This window comes from Danio rerio, chromosome 22 (assembly GCF_049306965.1).
Source record: "Danio rerio strain Tuebingen ecotype United States chromosome 22, GRCz12tu, whole genome shotgun sequence".
NCBI classification, from domain to species: Eukaryota; Metazoa; Chordata; class Actinopteri; order Cypriniformes; family Danionidae; genus Danio; species Danio rerio.
Window position 1 is genome coordinate 22456512 of NC_133197.1, and position 20989 is coordinate 22477500.

The following is a 20989-nucleotide window of genomic DNA, read 5'->3' on the forward strand; positions in this document are numbered from 1 at the left end:
TTTAATCTCTTTTTTTCTTTCCTGGAATTCAGGATGCAAAGATATTTTAATCCTGGCACTGCCAGGCACCCATACCAAATGGAGTTCATTTAAGGTCATAGCAGTCACAACTTAAATAATAAAAACCCAATCTTTGCAACACGTAAAAAAAAATGGCTTTGCATCTTGGCAAGTGTTGTGTCAACAGCTCAGCTGTTTCTCAATTAGCAGTATTGTCTGTTTGTGAAATAGATCTGTTAGCACTGTGTGAAGTTCTTGCCAACACACAGCTGGGACAAAACGAGCAGAAAAAAACGAAGCTTCCGCTCATGTTGAGCATATTTTCCTGTTTACACTGAAATGCAGGTCAGCTTTTTGAGATAACAGGACCACGCTCTCTTGTACAACTAAAACATTTAACATCTCACATTCTGAGCCAGACTTTTTGTGCTAGAAATGTATGCAAATGAATACATATTTAATTTAATAATGCATTATTTGCATGTTCAAACATAATATTTTAGAAACAATTTGCAATTCTTTATGTAATCAATCAACTATTATTATTATTATTATTATTATTATTATTATTATTATTTATTTATTTTTACACCATTGACCTGTAGTGTGTAGCCTTAATGAAAGCACTGGTTGTTGGTGGTGTGAAATGACTGGTGCTGGTCTCCCGGTGAAGTCATTAGACTCAGGACGAGCAGCTCATTGAAGATGCTCCCCCACCACACGCATTCATTATTCATGAACGCCAAATTTTCATCTGACATGTATATCAAAGACGCAGTTTGGTTTCTGATCTCCCCATGTGTGTCCAACACTGGCCAAAAGAAATTCATAAAAACGTCGCTCATTTACAAAAAAATAAAGTAAATGGTGATAATTTGCGTTTATTTTTGCTCATTTGAAAAATGCTTTATCTTAAGACGTCTTGAAGTCAAAAATTGGTTTGTAGCATCTCAAACTGATATCTTTGTAAATTGCTGATGTTTTACCAAATGTATGCACATATTTAAGTATTTATGTTTTCAAACTTAGCAATCTAAAGTAATAGCCTGCTTTCTTGAAGTGTACTGTAGCATGTTAACTGTTATGCAAACTCTTATTTTGAAAGCACTTTTGCAGAGTTTTGTACTCAAATTAGCCACACTTTTATTTAAAGCACTTGAAGTAAAGTAAATGAAAATCTTACAAAAAAACAAACAAACAAAGACTGTACTTATTGGCTTCAAAACAATATACACTCTATTAAAACAATTTACACTCACAAGCCACTTTATTAGGTACACCTCACTAGTATCGAGTTGAACAATCAAGTTTTTTTTTTTTTTGAGTTACTGTTGCCTTTCTATCAGCTTGAACCTCTGACCTCTGACATCAACAAGGCATTTGCGCTCACAGAACTGCCACTCGCTGGATATTTTCCCTTTTCTGACCATTCTTTGTAAACCCTAGAGATGGTTGTGCATGAAAATCCCAGTAGATCAGCAGTTTCTGAAATACTCAGACCAGCCTGTCTGGCACCAACAACCATGACACATTCAAAGTCACTTAAATCGCCTTCTTCCCCATTCAGATGCACGGTTTGAACTGCAGCAGATTGTCTTGACCATGTCTACGTGCCTAAATGCTGAGTTGCTGTAGTGTTGTGCTGTAGTGCTGTAGTGTAGTGCTACATAGTGTTTCGCCTTACCAATTTTTTGTTCCTTTTTTTACGCACATATCATCAAACTTATTTAAATGTTAGTCAAAGATAACACAAGTAAATGCAGCATGCAGATTTGAAATGAAGGTATTTTATTATTAAGGGAAAACACCAGTTCAAAACCACTATTGTCTGACTTTTTTTTTTTTTACACTGCTATGTTTGCATTTCATTTGGTTGAATCCCAATATTCCATGGATTCTTGATAGCAAATGGACACCTCCATGCTGTCTAGCCGAATCTAAATCAGTTTTCTCATGAATTGCGGATGAATGCCATTGTCTCTGAATTAGCATGCCTTCCCCAGACCAATTAACCTAAGATGTGGGAAAACTTGTTTCGAATCTCTCTGAAATATGTCACATCTGCACATGATCTACGGCCTGTTATAGTCAACACATCACACGACGTCAGTCTGAATTCCTCCATCTCTCTGAAGTTAAGCAGATCCAGTTTTGTCCGTTCGCTAACAGCAGCGGCGGCGGCAGCACCACAGTTTTGCCACAGGTCAATGACAGCTTGACGGCTCTGCCTGCTTCTTCTCTCCGCAGGTGACAGAAAGCAGCCCTCCTCTCTGATGCAGACTGAAACAGATGAACACTACGGCTCCCCCCGGAGCTCCTCCACGCTCTCTTTGATGGGATCCCGGTCTGATCTGGCCCTCTTTTTGTGTCATGTTCGCTTCGGTGTCTGATATCAAGCCGCTGCTGTGTTGTAGAGGAACTGAAGGGTCTCTAAGGATCGGCTGGCAGACTAAATAACTGGCTGTTTGACATCAACTATTTCTGCTCTGTACGAACAGCTGTTTATCAGAAGAGTTCTTCAGAGCTGTTTCTTCCACAAAATTGACAATGGATGAACAATTGACTGTTTCTTGTCACTTGCATTTGTCGCTAATTGCTGAAATTGTAAACGTAAAATAGGACATCAAAACTAACCATATTATTTTGATTGCTCGCATTGCTATTTGGGTGGCACATAAAATATATAAAAACTGTAAAAAATGATTAATAAAAAATCTAAAACTATTCATTTAAAAATGTTGATTGTATATATCAAAACAGTATACACTCACCGGCCCCTTTATTAGGTACACCTTACTAGTACTGGGTTATTTGCTCACTGCTATTTGGGTGACACGGAGGCTTAGTGGTTAGCACTTTCCTCTCACAGCAAGGTGGTCGCTTATTAGAGACCTGGCTGGACAAGGTTTGTGTGGAGTTTGCATGTTCTCTCCATATTGGCATGGGTTTCCTCCATGTACTCCGGTTTCCCCCACAGTCTAAAGACATGCAGTATAGGTGAATTTGGTAAACAAAATTGGCCTTTGTGTATGGGTGTGTGAGGGTGAGATTGTATGGGTGCTTCCCAGTACTGGATTGTGGCTGAAAGGGCATCTGGTGCTTAAAACATAAGCTGGAATAGTTGGCGAATCATTCCGCTGTGGTGACCTCTGATAAATAAGGGACTAAGCCTCAGGAAAATTAATGAACATTGCTAGTTGTGTGGTGAACAATCTGTGCATGTCATTAAGACAAAAAAACGCTTGCCGTTATAATCTACTTCGCTTCTTGCTTGTTTTCAGTTCAATTCTCAAATTCCGTCTGTCTGAGGTATTGGACATGGCTAACATACATAACCACGCCCCTCTAACTCATTCAGAACATGTTTCAACGTGGAAGATCATAAACTGTTGTGATATCACAAAAAAAAAAAAAAAAATGTGTGCAGCTTTATGTCTGCAAAACACTAACAATATTAATGTTCTACCTCAAAACAGGGATCCCAATTAGCTTGCCATGTCAAAATGACCTGCCATCCTGTTGGATGGATGAATTCCAGAGCTGCAGTTTTGACCTGTACAGTATGTGTGTGTGTGTGTACAGTACATGTGCTCATTGTGTGTTTGATTTGCTATTTGTCGTCCCAATCTCTGCTATTTCCTGAACGCTCCATCACTGGGTCACGACTCAAGGTTGAACATCCTCGCCGGAGAGCGAGACTTGCCTCAACACCTGCAAAGTTCAGCTTTTTATTTTTTTTATTTCCAGGCTGTTATTAGAGATTCATGCTATTTGTGTGCATGTTATACAGCACACGCATGATTTCGCAGATGCAGCCGCGTCTACAAAGAGTGTTTGATTTTGTTATATATTCATGTTTGTCTGCTCCAACGACCTTGAGTGACATTTTCAAGCATATGCGTTGAACATCCTGACACTTGCCATTGTCAGGCCACAAAGAAACACTTAAGCCTTCAATCTTGCGCCTCATTGGAGGGAAGTGGCCTTGGATGCTCCCTCCCCTCATATTGAAAGGGTGAAACTGGAAGACCTTTGAAACGGAAGATATTTGCGTGTTTTTGCGCCCATAATGGTATGCAGTTTAGTATTTGATGGTATTAATTTATTGTTCTACACTGCAAGTGTATGATAAAAAATGCACTAGTGGTTCTCACCATACTTCCACAGTTGATTTTTGTTACAAGTTTTCTCAGACTTTTAGTTTAAACACGGAAATAAGTCATTATTTGAGGAATTGCATGTATTTAATAGCACAAACATCTAAGTATTGGATGAAGTCTGTTTAAAAATTCTTGACTTTAAAGTGAAAGTTTTTTTACAGAGGGGATTTTAGGAATCTCCTTTTAACATTCCATAATTCAAAAAAATACTTTTTAGAGTAACAGAAATTTCTATTTTCTATAATCAGGCAATTAATGTTCACTCAACAAAAAATATTACTGCTGCTCGTTCAAACTATCTGTTAAAAACTAGCTTAATTAACACAATTCTTGTAATTTGTTTGGCTAATGTCTTTGTTTTATGTTCAGTCCACTTAAGTTTGTAAACTATTAAGTTAACTTAAGTGTTTTGTGTTGGGACAACATGACAGAATTGTGTTGGTTCAGCTACCTGGATTGAATTAAATATTGACAGTAAAAGAAATTGTAGGTATTTAAAGATAATAGAAAGACTTGCTACAGTTTGATTTGCACTTCAGTTTAAAGTTTTAGAAGATTTTCATGTAATGCTTTAAGTTTTGAGGTTACCACCTTGCAGAAGCACCCATGCTTTGTGTGTTGGCAGCCTCATTAGCTAAAATGCAGATTGTTGCTTTTCTCAGTGAGCAATAACTGTCCTAAAATTAGTTCTGAGACCTCAATCAACTGTATATGTAAGTTATGAAATATGCTTAAAATGGCTCTTTTAGTTAATTTAACTTCAAATAAAACTAAGAGACTTCGAATTGTGTGACACATACACTGTAAAAAGTGATTATTACTTAAAGGGAGTAAACCAATTGCCTTAAAAGCAACAAGTTGACAAGTTACAAAAATAATGTAAGTAAACCCATTGTAACCTAGTACTGTTAAGCTGACATAATTTTTATAATTATGGTTATTGTTCTCACATTTTTAAATCAACGAATTATATTTTACAGCGTCAAACTCTTTTAGCATGTCTGTTTTTAAATAATTACTGTAATTATTACAATATTACATATTTGGTGCTTAATTAAGTCTATAAAATCAACACGTATAGCCTGTTTTAAATTTAGAAAACACACTGTCTGGAAGAGTGGATTTATTTTGGCTTCAGTCATATTGCTAGATACAGAAAAGCTGGAAAAAACAAATATAATAAATGTGTGTTGGAAAAAAAGTGATTAGTTTAATTTTATTTTTAAAAAATGAACACATTTTGCCTAATAAAAAAATCAATTAAGGGTTCCAAGTTACAATGGGTAATTTTATTATTTTTGTAAAGTCAGCTTGTTTCTATTAAGGCAATTGGTTTACTCGCTTCAAATAACTAATCACTTTTTACAGTGTAATAGACATACTATTACCAGACCTTTGAGCTTAAGGTAAATAAAAATACAAATATATTTAAACTTTTATTTGATAAAATTATGTTGGACCAACGTAATTGCATTCAATTTTCTGAATAGGTTTTTTAGTTGGTGCTAAACAAATTTATTGGGTGGAAATCCTGCCCTCAATTAAATTGAGTTTATCCAGTGATTTATATTTTTAAGTGTATGATCATGCCTTTTTGTAGAAACTTTCAAATGACAGATTTGAATCACACTATGCAGTTTAGTGTATTTAATGCTGAAGTGGAGATTTATGACTTAATCATTTATATTAAATAAATCTTATTAATTTTGAGTTAAAACATGTATTTTATTTAAAATCTACAAGCAGAAATTGCTAAAATGCATCAAAAGAAACACTTTAAAATTTATTTTCTTTACTTTAGATATAAAAATCCCTACTGTAAAGCCAAAAGCTCTCTAAATTGACAGGTGCATGAGGAACCAGTGTTTATGTCTGCAGTGTCTCGCCTTAATAATGGTATTAGTTTTTAAAAATAAGCAGATTTTTTCACGTTTGAGGATTTGGCTTGGTTTGTGAAACAGTGGTCAGTGATCTGGTTTCATCGTAAGCGCCTATTTGTTGGCATGTCATTTTGGAGGTATTATTTTTGGGTTGTCTATAAGTGTTTCAGGCAACTCAGATCTCATTAATGAAGCTTGAGTCTCACCGCTTATGAAATTATTATATGTTGTAGATTTTTTGATAATTCTGCAATAATTTTAACGATTGGAGGTAATGCTTTAAAGGTGAAACTGACTCTGTTTAGAGTTGGAGTGTAATTTATTGGGGTTTGTTTTGTGCGGTTTTGGTCAAACTGCATAGCCTCAAATATTTAGCTGTGTTTACTTATGTCTAGATGACATATATTCTGTTTTATACGTAACTGAGTCGTAATTAAACAACATCTTATTTCATTTCAGAGATCTGATGCTTTCCAAACCATTCTTCATGGAATGCAAAAGGAGAATGTTCACACTGCTCTTTTTTATACAATAAAGAATATCTAGCAGTTTGTAAAATCAATAAACAATAATAATCATAGTTATACTACACTCAACAAAAATATAAATGGAACACTATTTGCTCCCATTTTTCATGAGCATAATTCAAAGATCTTAAAACTTTTAAAAAATATCGTTCATACATTTGTCTAAATCTATGTACGTGAGCTCTTCTCATTTGCGTGGCGTATCAAAATACTAATTAGAAATCATGATTATTGCACAGGTGTGCCTTAAGCTGGCCACCATAAAAAGCCACTCTAAAATGTGCAGATTTACTGTGTTGGGGATGGTCCGGGGTGGGCAAATGGTTATCATCATTTGCTTCACCTTGTGCAACACATCTATTTCTCATAGAGTTGATCAGGTTGTTGGTTGTGGCCTGTGGAATTTCGGTCCACGCCTTTTGAAGTGGCTGTGCGTAGTTGCTGGGTAATGGAAGGAGCTGGAACACACTGTTTGCCAATCCAGAGCATCAGCGGGCTGTGCATTATCTTGCTGAAACATGAGGTGATGTTTGTGGATGAATGGCATAACAGTGGGTCTCAGGATCCCCTTGCAGTATCACTGTGTTCAAAATGCCACTAATAACATGTAGCTGTGTTCATTGGATAACTTACCATACCCTCACCACCACCACAGGCCACTGGAATGCATCCATTAAGAGAACACCTCTCCAAACAGCCAAATGCCATTGATTGTGAACATTTGCCCACTCAAATTGGTTACGGTGACAAACCGATGTCAGGTAGAGACCCGATGAGGGCGATAAGCTTGCAGATGAGCTTCAGAGACAGTTTGTGCAGGAAGTTTCTGATTCTGTGAATCGATTATTGGAGCAGCTGTCTGCGTGGCTGGTCTCAGATGATCTTAGTGGTGAATATGGTATGGTATGCAGTTGTAAGGCTGGTTGCATGTACGGCCAATTTTTCTGAAACACATTCGGAGACGGCTTATGGTAGAGAAATGGACATTCAATTCAAAGTCAATAGCTCTGGTGGACCCTGGACTTTTAAATGATAGCAACATGGCGGAGGAATTGCTTTAAAACAACATTTCTAAGGGCTGTCTTGTGTTTTCAGATGCAAAGATGCATTCTTATATTTTTTCATAAGCAATCACACATGAATATGAATCACTTCATGGCATCCATATGTCCTTAAATGAAAAACCACAGCATTATCGTTCATGAAAACATCCTGTGTTCCACAGAAGATGAAAGCAAACAGGTTTGCAGTGAGCAAATGAAGACAGAATTAAAAACAGTTTCTACTAAGTGAGCTTCTTAGTGCACTCGACTCTCATTAAACACACTTTTCATATCTGGACTTTGTTCCATTGGCTGTTCCAGCAAACAGCGAGTTGGAGGTATTGTTACAAATTACTCTTGGCGAAGCGGCCTATCATTTGTGACAATAAGAGGTCATTTTTCATGTCTGACCTTCTGTTTGGGCTGCGTTCGGGATCCTGTGTAATTATGTCTTTGTGCTACAGAATGTGGAAATGTAATCGCCTTCACAAAGAGGCCCGGCGAGCGGCAGCAGCGGGAAAGAGAGTTTTAGAGGAACTGCGCGAGCATTTTAACAGGACAACATGTTTGAATTAGATGTTCTAGCACTGGCTCTAAATGGATTTCTGAAGTGGTTGTTTGTGAGGATTTTCAATCGGACGTAACCTTGAGTCTTTTTTATGGGAGGTCCGTCGGATTTAAGTGCTGGTATAGCATGAAGAGCCTGAATACATGCGTTTCTCTCTCTCTCTCCATCTATCTCGTTCCCCCTCTCCCTGCCTCTGTTTCTCTTCTCTCCTCTTTCTCTCCATCCTCTCTCTCTCTCTCTCTCTCTCTCTCTCTCTCTGAAATTGAAAAATCTGCTTCTGAAGTTGTTGCCATTGTCTGGGTAATTAATGGAATGCTGAGAGCGAGGTTCAGGTGCTTAAAGAGTTTTTTTTTTTTAAATCTCGCTTTCTTTTTCCTCATGACTAATAAGGATAGAAAATACACATTAGTGCTTTTGTGGTCCTTCTTTTTTTTAATATACAAACTTATGTATAATACATGCATTTAAATGAAAGGACGGTGACCTTCGCTGTGTTCCGTTTCAAACCCACCACATTTGTTTTGCATGTTGAGGTGAGGTTTAGCATAACAATACAACCGCTCCTATTTAGTATGCATCTATTAATTCGTTCATTTCAGTAGTTAGGAAGTTTGGGTCAAGGCCTCCGAGCTGTATTTTAAGAACAGCTAAAAGTTTCACGCATATATATGATTGTGGCCTCTTTTGATGGACAGTGGTTATTTATAGACATTTATCCACCAAGCAAACACATCTAATAGACATCGAAACAAAGACATCTTGGCTAAAACAAGACTAAACCTGCACTGTTAGACATACTTCACATGTGTAGTCATTCAATTGAAGACTAGTCTATTTTTGGACTACTGACTATCATTGACAGCCCAGATTTACTCTTGTTTTAGCCTAGATGTGTATGTTTGGATGCCTATTAGACGTCTTCTAAACCAAATATTAGTTTGTGTTGAAGATGCAGGGCTTATTCTATTGAATTTTGGATTCATAATTAATGATATGTGTTTGAAATTAGAAAAGTGCGTCATAATATGCTCAAATCTCAAGCCTATTTTGGTTTTGGTCCCCATTTTCTTTAATTGCATTGAAGTTCTAAATTTCTCAAATCTGATTGGCTAAAAGGTATTTCTAGCCATGTGATAGAAAAGACCAACATTTTCTAGAAATGTACAAATACTGTTGCATTTGTTTCACAGATTGTAGTTGTCTTTAGTCAGACTTTATTAGTTGATTCGGTAACATTTTACTAGTGTGGGTGTTCCTAAGATCTGTCATTAGACCCTCATAAACACGACATGGTATATGTTGTGAATGTTACTGAGATTTTATTCATGCTTATATAACAACTGTCATTAATTGTCATTTGCTCATGATCATTGTCTTCATCATCACAACTTGACATTACCAAGACAAACAACTTGTCATACATCTGTTATAAACATGATTGTCATGAAGCCATTATAAATATGTCATGGATTTAATAACACTAATACATTAATATTTTTTTGACATCAACAGTTGTCAAGCTGTTGTGTAAACATTATATCCAGCATTATCTCATAAGGAAACAACTATTTTACACATTGTCAAAAAGTAGTTGATTCGTACAAACTCTTATGATTTTATTTGTACAGAAATGGATGATTATTTAAAACCAAACCATCATGCCACAACTCACTGAAGCTAAGCAGGGCTGAGTCTGGTCAGTACTTGTATGGGCGGCCACATGGGAAAACTAGTTTGCTGTTGAAAGTGGTGTTAGTGAGGCCAGCAGCGAGGCACTCAACCTGCAGTATGTGTAAGTCCTAATGCCCCATTACAGTGAAGGGGACGCAGTGGGCGGTCTTTCGAATGATACATTAAACCAAGGTCCTGACTCTCTGTGGTCATTTAAATCCAATGGCCTTTCCCGTAAAGAGTAGGGGTGCCCTGGCCAAATCCCTCCATTAACCCTTACCCATCATGGTCTCCCAATCATTCCCATTCACCAAACTGGCTCTACCACGGTCTCTCCACTCCACCAATAGCTGGTGTGTGGTGAGCGCAATGGTGCCGTTGTGCTGTGGCTGCCTTTTGGTGCACATTGGTGGCGGTGTGGAGAGGCCCTCCTCGTGATTGTGAAGCACTTTGGGTGTATGGCCATACATGATAAATGCACCATATAGATACACATTACATCATTGGGGGATGAGAAAATCTTACTAAAATGTACAAATGAGATTTGAATTAGAATTTAATTAATTTGAATTTGAACTAGCTACTAATACTCTGAATTGCCCTGAGATTGCATTATTATATTACATTATTATATTACATATTAGTCTTATGTCTATGGATGAATCTCATGTGTACTGATATGAATCTACCTGTATATTGATGTCCTCCTTGAGTGATAATGCTAATTTGCTTTGTGCTGCAGAGAAGATATAAAATCTTATAGGTTTTGTACAACATGAGAGTGAATAAATCTTAAATGCAGGAAAAAATGAAGGTCGCTTATTTGTAGTAAATGTGCACTTGTGGCGTACTCCAGGTCTAAAAACTCTCCAAAGAGTTTGATCTTGAAGCTTCTTCCTCACAATATTCACAATAAATCACAATATTTAGATTTTTAATAAATACTGTTCACGTGGATGAGGCAAGGTTGAGTTGAATTAATGCACCAAAATTATGAAAATCAAAATTGAAAATGCTTTGTAATAGTTATCTCTGAATATATTTAAAAATAAGGTAATTTTGTAAGACTTCATCTTAACTTAACTTAAAGTATACTGTAACGACGGGGAGTAACACCACAACAGAAGGTAGGATCCAAATGCAGGTTTATTCACAATCAGGCAAGCAATGGTCAAATCAGGTGTGATCAGGTATGTGCGGGCAAATCCAGAGTCATAATCAAGGGACAGGCAATAGGTGGTAAGGCAGGCGGCTAAACAGGATAACAGGATACACAAGGCTAGGGTCTAAGCACGAATAAACAAGACAAGGAGAAATGCGTTGTAATGTTACTGGTACAGCTAACAAGAATCTGCAAACTGGATGAGTTCATGAGTGGCTTAAGTATGGTGTGTTATCAGTCTTTGACAAGGTTCAGCTGGTGAGTGTAATCAAGCGAGATGAATGAGCAGGCATGCGTGTTTGGAAGAAGTGCATGTATGAATATGTAGTCCTGGGAAATGCGGAAGTGAAGTTCATGATTATAGTGGAAACCAGCGATCTCCGAAGAATGATCGCTGGTTATGGTAACATATACAGATTTTAAAAAGGCAATTACAGCCTCAAGCCTTTCTAAATATGATGTCACAAGCTTGGCATACCTGTCTTTGGGAATTTTTGCCCATTCCTCTTTGCAGTACCACTCAAGCTCTATCACATGGATGGGAAGCGATGGTGTACAGCCATTTTCAGATCTCTTTAGAGATGTTTAAAAGGATTTAGGTCTGGGATCTTTCTGGGCCACTCAAGGACATTCACTGAGTTGTTGTGAAGCCACTCCATTAATATTTTGGCGGTGTGCTTTGGGTCATTGTCCTGCTGGAAGATGAACCGTCGCCCCAGTCTGAGGTCAAGAGCACTCTGAAGCATGTTTTCATTCAGGATGTCTCTGCAAATTCCAGGTGGGGAGTGTCTTCCGTCTGGCCACTACCATACAGGTCTGATTGGTGGATTGCTGCACAGATGGTTGTCCTTCTGTAAGGTTCTCCTCTCTCTACAGAAGAACGCTGGAGCTCAGACAGAGTGACCATCTGGTTATTGATCAGCTCCCTAACTAAGGCCCTTCTCCCCCGATCACTCAGCTTAGATGGCCAGCTAGCTCTAGGAAGAGTCCTGGTGGTTCCAAACATCTTCCACTTACGGATGATGGAGGCCACTGGGCTCACCTGAACTTTCAAAACAGCAGAAATTTTTTAGTAACTTTCCCAGCCTTGTGCATCGAGAGTATCCTGTCTCGAAGATCTACAGACAACTGCTTTGTCTTCATTCTTGGTTTGTGCTTTGACATGCACTGTCAACCCTGGGACCTCATATAGAAAGATGTATGCCTTATAAAATTATGTTTAATCAACTGAATTTACCACTGGTGAACTCCAATGAAGCTGCTGAAACATCTCAAGAATGATCAGTGTAAACAGCTCAATTTAGAGCTTCACGGCAAAGGCTGTACTTATGTACATGTGATTTTTCAGGTTTTTTATTTTTAATAAATTTGCTACAATTTCAAAAAATCTTTTTTTCACATTGTCATTATGGGGTATAGTGTGTAGAATTTTGAGGAAATAAATGAATTTTATTCATTTTGGAATAAGGCTGTAACAAAAAAAAAGGCGGGAAAAAATGTGGAAAAAGTGTAGCGCTATGAATAATTTCTGGATGCACTATATGTTAAAAAGTTGTTATAACATGGCACGGTAAGTGACCATGGTGGTCATTTTTATTATTGTAATGACATTTAGTTAGTGTGCTACAACAGTCACTTAAAGGGCACCTATGGTGAAAAATCTACTTTTCAATCTGTTTGGACAGACATGTGTGCAGATATAGTGTATAGACTGTCATATTGGGGTGATATAAACACACACAGTCCTTTTTTTTCAATTTAAAAACAAAAAAACGGTGGACCAATTGGAGCGGTTTTCAGACCGACCGCAACTTTACGTAGGAGTGCGGTCCCCCCGCCCACCAATATTGATTGACAGCCTCGCGTCACGATCATATCCTCAATTACTTATTGCTCGTCCGTTATTTTCAGCGCGTGAGTCAAATCGATATTATTAAAGAAACACCCTTGCTCTATTTTTTTGATGAAAAGCTCATTAGGCTCAACACAAGATCAATATTCTCCACATTATCACTCTAATCGGATTTATTGCTTGTACCTTTTGCGTGGCGCGGCGCCGTGCATTTCGGAGTCCTGGGCGTGGGATTCTGTCGGGGTGCACGCGGCGGAGCTTCTGGTGAGCGGCTCGGCGCTGCGTGGGTTTCTGTCGCGGTGCATTCGGAACACTTCATGTTTCAAAGACACAAATGATTTTGTACTCTCTGCTTGGTCTGTGTCCGACTCGTACATGTACGGCTGAATGCTCATCCTAGCTCAGCTTAGCTTAGCTCTCTCTCTGTCTGTCAGCCTGTCTTTTGCAAACACAGAGCGTAGGAGCTCCCCCTTGTTACATTGGGCGGGAAGCCGAAACTGTGAAGCAACACGCCCCTAAAACAGCAAACTGTGTTAACGCCTCCAACATGACACTTTTGAACACATTATAATAAAACATCTGAACTGTGTATTGAACTAAACCTAAACTGGCACACTCAGAAGAACCATAATATTAATAATAAATCATAAAAAAGGGGTAAACTATGTGCCCTTTAAATAAACTTTTTATAGATAGCATAGATGGTAGCTTTTGTCCTTGAAGTCAACATGAAATACACACTGTAAACTGTAAATAATGCTGGGCTCCACACAATTCCTTCATGTTGTCTGAACACAAATCAGTTAGGTTAACTTCATTTTTTTTTTTTTTTTTACAAATTGAAGTGGATTGAACATAAAACAATTAATTTATGTTGTTATAACTAATTTTAATAAGCAGTTTAAGCAAGCAGCAAGTCATTTTTAGAGGTGCAATTCCCAAGCCAATTTAATGGACAATATTTTTTGGTGAACACAATTTTGCATCCCTAATTTATAGTGTGGCATTGCTGCTGTTTCACAGAATCACGCTTAACAGATGCACGTGATTACTTCTCCAAACACTTACATTCGCTGGCATAACCAACATTATATGAACTTGTGTGTTGTTTTTTGTGTGTGCATATTTTGTCATCACAAATCCATATATCAGGAGTTTAACTGACAAGACTTGTTTGTTATTGACGGAGAAATCAAGGCACAAGCTGTAAAGGTTACCCCTAGTTTTGGAAAAAGGGGCTGGATCAAAAAGCTTATTTGCATTTAAAGACAACAATAGAAATGCTTTCATTCATGTCTCATTAGTGTATTTTTCCAAAATAAGCTGAAATGTATTTCTTTTTTTCACAATATTTTTATATAAGCACTAGTGAATAGTGTTGATTATATCACTGCCAGTCCAGGTTATATTTACTCATCACCGTGGTGAAATAATCCAGTCTTAATCTCTTGTTGTCTTTGACTACTGTATTGATGGATTGCGTGTTGGTGTGAGTGAATCTGTCAGCGGATCAGTGTGTTCTCTCAGCAGGACGGCTCTGGAAATCACGGCCTTCAGTAAATGCTGTGGTTATGTTGGTTTAGGGCTTTGGCCCGAGTAGATTCTGTCTGCTCGCTCGGTTTTAACATTTAATACAGGTCAGATCTGTTCCTGTGAGGAACTTGATATACAGCTCAGTCAGTTTTAAAGGGGAAACGCAGTTTAGTTTTATGCCTCTGTGATCGAGAATAATGAAGTGGTGGTTTTCAAATAAATGTGTTTTCTGGAATGGAAATCATATTTTTTGGATTGTCTGCTACTGTACATTTTTTCGTGTGTAAGTTTGAACAGTTTGATGTTCAAAAAAGCAGTAAGTTCAAGCAAATGCCTTTAATATACATTTAATGTACATGTTTTATTTAAAACATTTTTTAAAAATAATCTTTGCGTTTAAAGTTTGTAATTATATATAAAGTTATATTCACATTTTTGGTCTGTTTGGACCTAAAGAATTGTTATTTTTGAAACAGTCATAACTTATTTTTCATGTAACACCATACTGATTGTGATCAGCAACTTTTCATTAATTTCTAACTATTAAAAAGTCTTTACAACTGCATTAATTCATTTACTATTTATAATTGATAAAAAAATGATAAATGAAAAAACTAATAAAAATGCGGTAAATTGTATAAAACATCTAGGAACATACTTTCTAGAATTTAATTGTAAAGGATTTTAAAATACATCTATTATTATTATTATTATTATTATAAGTAGTAGTAGCAGTGATGATGATGATGATGATGATGATGATGATGATGATAATAATAATAATAATAATAACAACAACAACAATAATTTCATTTTAATAAATATTTAGATTAAAACTATTTGTATACTGCAATGGTTTGTCAATAGGTGTATTTATATATTTTAACAGCTAAAGGTGCTCCATAGATAATTAAAATTATTATACCTCAGGACAGTGTAAAAATCTTTTTAAAATCAATCAATCAATCAATCAATCAATCAAAAAAATTTTAAGCATATTATTTTCCTAAAACGTATTTTTAATTTTAAAAGTATGTATTTAATGTTTGGAGGGATAAAGTGTATGCTAACGTGCTATATTTGCTATTCATTTCTTAAAGGAGGACTTCAAAAAAGCTAAAGCCAGACCTACAAACGAGTGCAGCCTGAATGTACCCATGGAGGCTGAACGAAAATTCCACAATTCACCTCTTCAGCCCAGCAACATCATGTGTCTTCACTGAATTAATTGCTCACATCTGTGTGTTTCAGTATCCAAACTGTAAATGTGTTCACTTTAGATGATAAACCCAAGATTTGCTCTGCTTTGTACAGGTTTCTTCTAAAATAGGCTGTAATTTATTGGCAGTTTGTATGTTTTTTTTAATGAATCTTCAAACTATATTTGAAAGCAGGATTAGGTACGTGTGTATGTGTGTGTGTGTGCTTTAAAAATGCAATGCTTACACAGTTGGCACCTTGATATTGTTATGACCCTGGCCTAGGGCATCTATGAAGTAACACTAAAGGTACAGCATAACAATTAAAAGATGTTTTTAGGAGCCCTTTGAGTTGGGTAAGTTTATTTAGCCTGATCTCACGAGAAAACGTAAGTATTTTACGTTTTAACAGTTTAGTGGCTAATTCGTACAAATTCCTACGAGTTCAGTCGTACAAAAATGTACAATTTTAAAAAGGAGGCATGGCACCCAACCTCATCCCTAACCCCAACCATCAGTGGGTGATGAGCAAACCGTAAAAAAATTGTTCGAATTAGATCATACAAATTCATACAAATTAGCCACTGAATTAAAAAGTTACGAATTGCCGTGAGATTATGTTGGTTTATTCATGTACAGTTAAAGTAAGAATTATTGAACCCCCTTTGAATGTTTTCCTCTTTTAAATATTTCTCAAATGATGTTAAATTTTCACAGTATGTCTGATAATATTTTTTCTTCTGAAGAAAGTCTTATTTGTTTTATTTCGGCTTGAATAAAAGCAGTTTTTAATTTTTAAAAGCCATTTTAAGGTCAAAATTATTAGCCCCTTTAACCTATATATTTTTTCGATACAGAATAAACCATCATTATACAACAACTTGCCTAATTACCCTAACCTGAATAGTTAACCTAATTAACCTAGTTAAGCCTTTAAATGTCACTTTAAGCTGTATAGAAGTGTCTAAAACTATTATGTGCAGAAATGTGTTGAAAAAATCTACTCTTCGTTAAACAGAAATTGGGGAAAAACGTAAACTGGGGGGCTCAAAATTCTGACTTCATCTGTAAATTGAAGAGAACATCAAAAAGATAAATTTGATGATGCTCTGAAATCAAGGCATTTACGCATTGTAGTGATGTCAGATGAATAAAACTTTGATCATTGTTGTTGATGGTCAAAAAATAATGTGTGGGTGTCAAATAGACATCAAAGTTTTGACATCAAATCAAATAGCTTTTTTGACGTTTTTTAATGTAATTTTTATCAAGGTTTTTATCTTTTTTTTTTTTTTTTTACCAAATAATAAAATGAAGCCTATACCTCAGAGAGGACATCAAAACTAAATCAAAATGCATGTCAATAATGCACATCAATTTGATGTCAGAATCTTGACGTCCATTTGACATTCACACATGCTTCTTTGACCACCAAAATAATGACACAACAAGCATTGTAATATAAGAACAATTTTACTCGTCTGAAAGCTTCAATTCCAAATTTACACTTAATTTGTTTTATTCCTACCAAGCATGTTAAGTACCTTTATGTCAAATTACATCAAATCTAACATGGCATCAAAAAACAAACAAAAAAAAAAACGTCAAATTGATGTTGCTCTGACATCAAGGTAGTTTACATGCATTGTAGGGATACAAAATCCAGTGTAAATGTGTAATCGAAGCTTTCGGATGAATACAATCTTACTACTTTGATCACTATTTTGGTGGTCAAAAAAGCATCAATGAGCAGATGTCAAATAGACATCAAGGTTTTGACATCAAATCAATTAGCATTTTGGACGTGTTTTTTTTTTTTTTATGTCGTTTTTATCAAGGTTTTTATCTTTTTTCTTTACCAAGTAATAAGATGAAGCCTTGGAGAGGACGGCATAAAAAAAGCATGTGAAAAATGCACAATGATTTGATATTAAATTGTTTGATGTCTATTTGACATCCTCACATAATGCTTTTTAATGACATAATGACATAAAAATATTATAAGAACAGTTTTATTCCTCTAAAAGCTTCAATTCCACATTTTAACCTGATTTTTTTAGCCCTATAATGCATGTAAACTACTTTGACGTCAAATTTTTGTTTTTGGTTTTTTACCAGTGTTAGATGTCAATTTGACGTTGTTTTAACGTCAAGGTAGTTTACATGCATTGTAGACATGCAAAATCCAGTGTAAATGTTTAATCAACGTTTTCAGATGAATAAAATCTTACTACTTTGATCATTATTTTGGTGGTCAAAAAAGTGTCAGTGCGCAGATGTCAAATAGACATCAAGGTTTTGACATCAAATCAATTTGCTTTTTTGACATGTTTTTTTTTTTTTGTCGTTTTTATCAAGGTTTTCGTCTTTTTTTCACCAAATAATAAAATGAAGCCTATACCTCGGAGAGGATGACAATAAAACCATGTCAAAAATGCACCTCGATTTGATGGCAAATTTTTGATGTCCATTTGACATCCACACATGATTCTATTAAGACCAGCATAATGACACAAAAAGTATTATAAGAACAGTTTTACTCATCTGACAGCTTCAATTCCACATTTAAACCTGATTTTTTAACCCTATAATGCATATAAACTACCTTGACGTCAAATTACATCAAATTGATGTTTGTTTTTATACCCGTGTTAGATGTCAATTTGACATCATTTTGACATCAAGGTAGTTTACATGCATTGTAGGGATACAAAATCCAGTGTAAATGTTAAATCAACGTTTTCAGATGAATAAAACCTGACTACTTTAATTATTATTTTGGTGGTCAAAAAGCATCAGTGCTCAGATGTCAAATAGACGTCAAGATTTTAACATTAAATTGATTAGCATTTTTGACCGTTTTTTCGGTTAAGTTTTTATTAAGGTGCCAACTGGATATTCTTAAATCTTTCTCCATCAAGAGTGAATCTGTCTGATTGATTATTAGGAAGAAGGCATTGTTTGCTGCTCATGGAAATAAGAGTGACGACGCTTGGCATAATAGTCATTTATTAAAATATGACGGAAATATTCCAAGAGCTTGTATGGAAACTCTTTATGGCAAGACGGGGCGTCAGAGATGCGGGCCTTCCAGCGCAACAAACAAGAAAAATCCCTAATCCCAGCATTCAGGCAGGTAAGCAGGACTTCTGGTGCTGATGGGAACAAAATGGGGGTTTCTTAAGATTGTCGGTCTGATCACACACAACACAGTAGAGTCACAAAACGAGGCAAATACAAATCAATTTCCCAAGAATTCAGGAAAAAAGTGGCCTTATGTACACATGGGGGGAGGTTGATGCCATGCAGCAAACGTTTGATCACTTGTACAAAAGACTTTTTACACCATTTTGATCTGAAAGGATTTACATTGAGAACACTTGCGTTAAAAAATTGTGATGATGTGAAATGTTAAGTCACCATGGTGGTCATTTACGTTGCGTTTTAAATAAAAAAATGAACATATGACATTTAGTTTTAGTGTGCTACAACAGTCATTGTAGTTTTTGACCTTAAGGTCAACACAAAATTAAATTTATGAGCCAATTTACATTCATTAAATTTACATCTTACTTTTATTTGTGCTTAAAAAAAATAGATGACGCATCATTTCAGATTGTGTAAAGACTTTTATTTGTTGAATAGTGTCCATTAAATGCTAAAATGAAGCTGAAAATGAGTTTGTAAAGCGTACTATACTAATGGATACTTTTGTTGAGATTTTTATGCTCAGATAAAGGCTGAAGGTCAACTTTGTCATTAAAATAGCAGGTTGAAGTATGCTAATAGCAACATTTTATTTAAAACAAGAACTGCACTCATTATTACTGTACCGTTTATTGCAGGAATGTTATTTTAGTTTTTTGTATGCTTGTTTGCCCACTGTTAATGCTTTTATTTTTGTTTCGATTTGCTTCTCTTTTGCTTTCATTTGCTTTTTGTTTCATTTTATTTAGCTTTTATTCCCATTTTGTTGATTTTGATTTTACTTTCCCCTGATTTTTGTTATATGTATTTGTTTCATTTTGTTTTGCTTTCCTTTGATTCTGTTTCATTTGTATTTGTTTCATCTTGTTTTCTTTTATATTCCTTTGTTTTTGTTTGAGTTAGTAGCATTTTTTCTTTACTATTTGGTTTTTGCTTTCTTTTGCTTGTTTTGCTATGCTGTGATTTTTTTGTCGTTTTTGCTTTCTATTGATCTTGCTTTATGTTTTAGTTTGCTTCTTGTTTTGCTTTTTATTTCGTTTTATTTAGCTTTTCTTCACAGTTTGTATAGATTTATTTAGCTCTCCTTTGCTTTTTGTTTTGTTTCACATTTGTTTCATCTTGCTTCGTTGACACTTGTTTTGTTTTTGTTTTCATTTGCTTTTCTTTTAGTTGGCTGCCTTTGCTATTTTGTTTGCTTGTTTTTTCTATATTTATGTTTCCTCTGTCATTTCCTTTTTAGTTTTACTCTGCTGTTTAGGTTTTCTCTTTTTTTTTTTGCTTTTGTGTTCTATTTTTGCTTTTCTTGGCAGTGCATATGGCTACAACACAACACTATTTTGTGCCCTATTTTACAGTTTTAATCTGATTACAAGAATCAAACAAACTTACACACTTGATAGCAGAATTAGGTATTGATGAAGTAAATTGGCTCAAATTTGATGTCATGTTGACTCAACACCAATTAAATAAAAAAAGAGAGAAGCAAAACAACGGCAGTCCCCAAGTATGAAAGCTCTCATCCGTTCATTGTGAAGCAAACAGGTAAGTACAGGTGAAGGACAGACGCTGTCTTTGGTATAAGAACACAGACGCTATCATGAAAACATTCATTAGAAAAGATGCACCAGTCAGTCACGTCAGTACAGCTCTTGATATTTTACAGTGACAGGACTGATGGTCGTTTAATGCCAATCACTCAATCACCATTTAACTCCGTAACTGCATCTCATATCTACATTAAAAAAAGAAAAGAAAACGTGCTACAGTAAACAAATACATTGAGTCATGAGGCCAAAAACAATAAATTAAGCTTAACCAGTGACGTACATTTCAAACGTAGAACGTAAAAACAGGTGTCCACAGAAATAAGCCAGCACAATACAACAAAATGTTACCAAAAAAACATTTCGAAACTCAGTATTAAGTGAGATTCCTCTCTGATTTAGTGTCTCGCGACATAATTAAGTACTGGTCAAGAAAGATGAAAACTGTACACACCTAAGAAAGCAAACAAGAGGAATATAATCTTTTCTGACCGTTTCGTTTTTTAGTTTTTCTACGAAATCATTGCTTTGCAATTGAACGCATCACAGTAATCTCCCACATGACCACATGAATGTAAACACCTCTTATTTCTTTATCAATTGTATAACATTAATACTTTATATATATGTACTTTTTATTTTA

General features: G+C 35.7%; 2 protein-coding genes across 5 annotated transcripts in view; one reads left to right on the forward strand and one right to left on the reverse strand.

Annotated features, from left to right (window-relative positions):
• Positions 1-15696, forward strand: part of LOC101884238 (adhesion G protein-coupled receptor D2) — a 139031-nt gene extending 123335 nt beyond the window's left edge. For 2 of the 4 annotated variants that reach the window (XM_073937816.1, XM_073937817.1), the window contains one exon: positions 15497-15696. In XM_073937816.1, the coding sequence (XP_073793917.1) occupies positions 15497-15619 (123 nt within the window). In that variant the 3' untranslated portion in view covers positions 15620-15696. Of the gene's footprint in view, positions 1-2247; positions 3402-15496 lie in introns of those variants that run through there. The other 2 variants (XM_073937818.1, XM_073937819.1) reach the window with 2 other exon arrangements.
• A 4610-nt stretch (positions 15697-20306) lies between these two features.
• nr5a2 (nuclear receptor subfamily 5, group A, member 2) overlaps positions 20307-20989 on the reverse strand; it is an 87143-nt gene continuing 86460 nt past the window's right edge. Inside the window, exon 7 of the mRNA NM_001313729.1 lies at positions 20307-20989. This exon is cut by the window's right edge and continues 1845 nt beyond it. The gene's annotated coding sequence lies outside the window, so the exon portion shown is untranslated.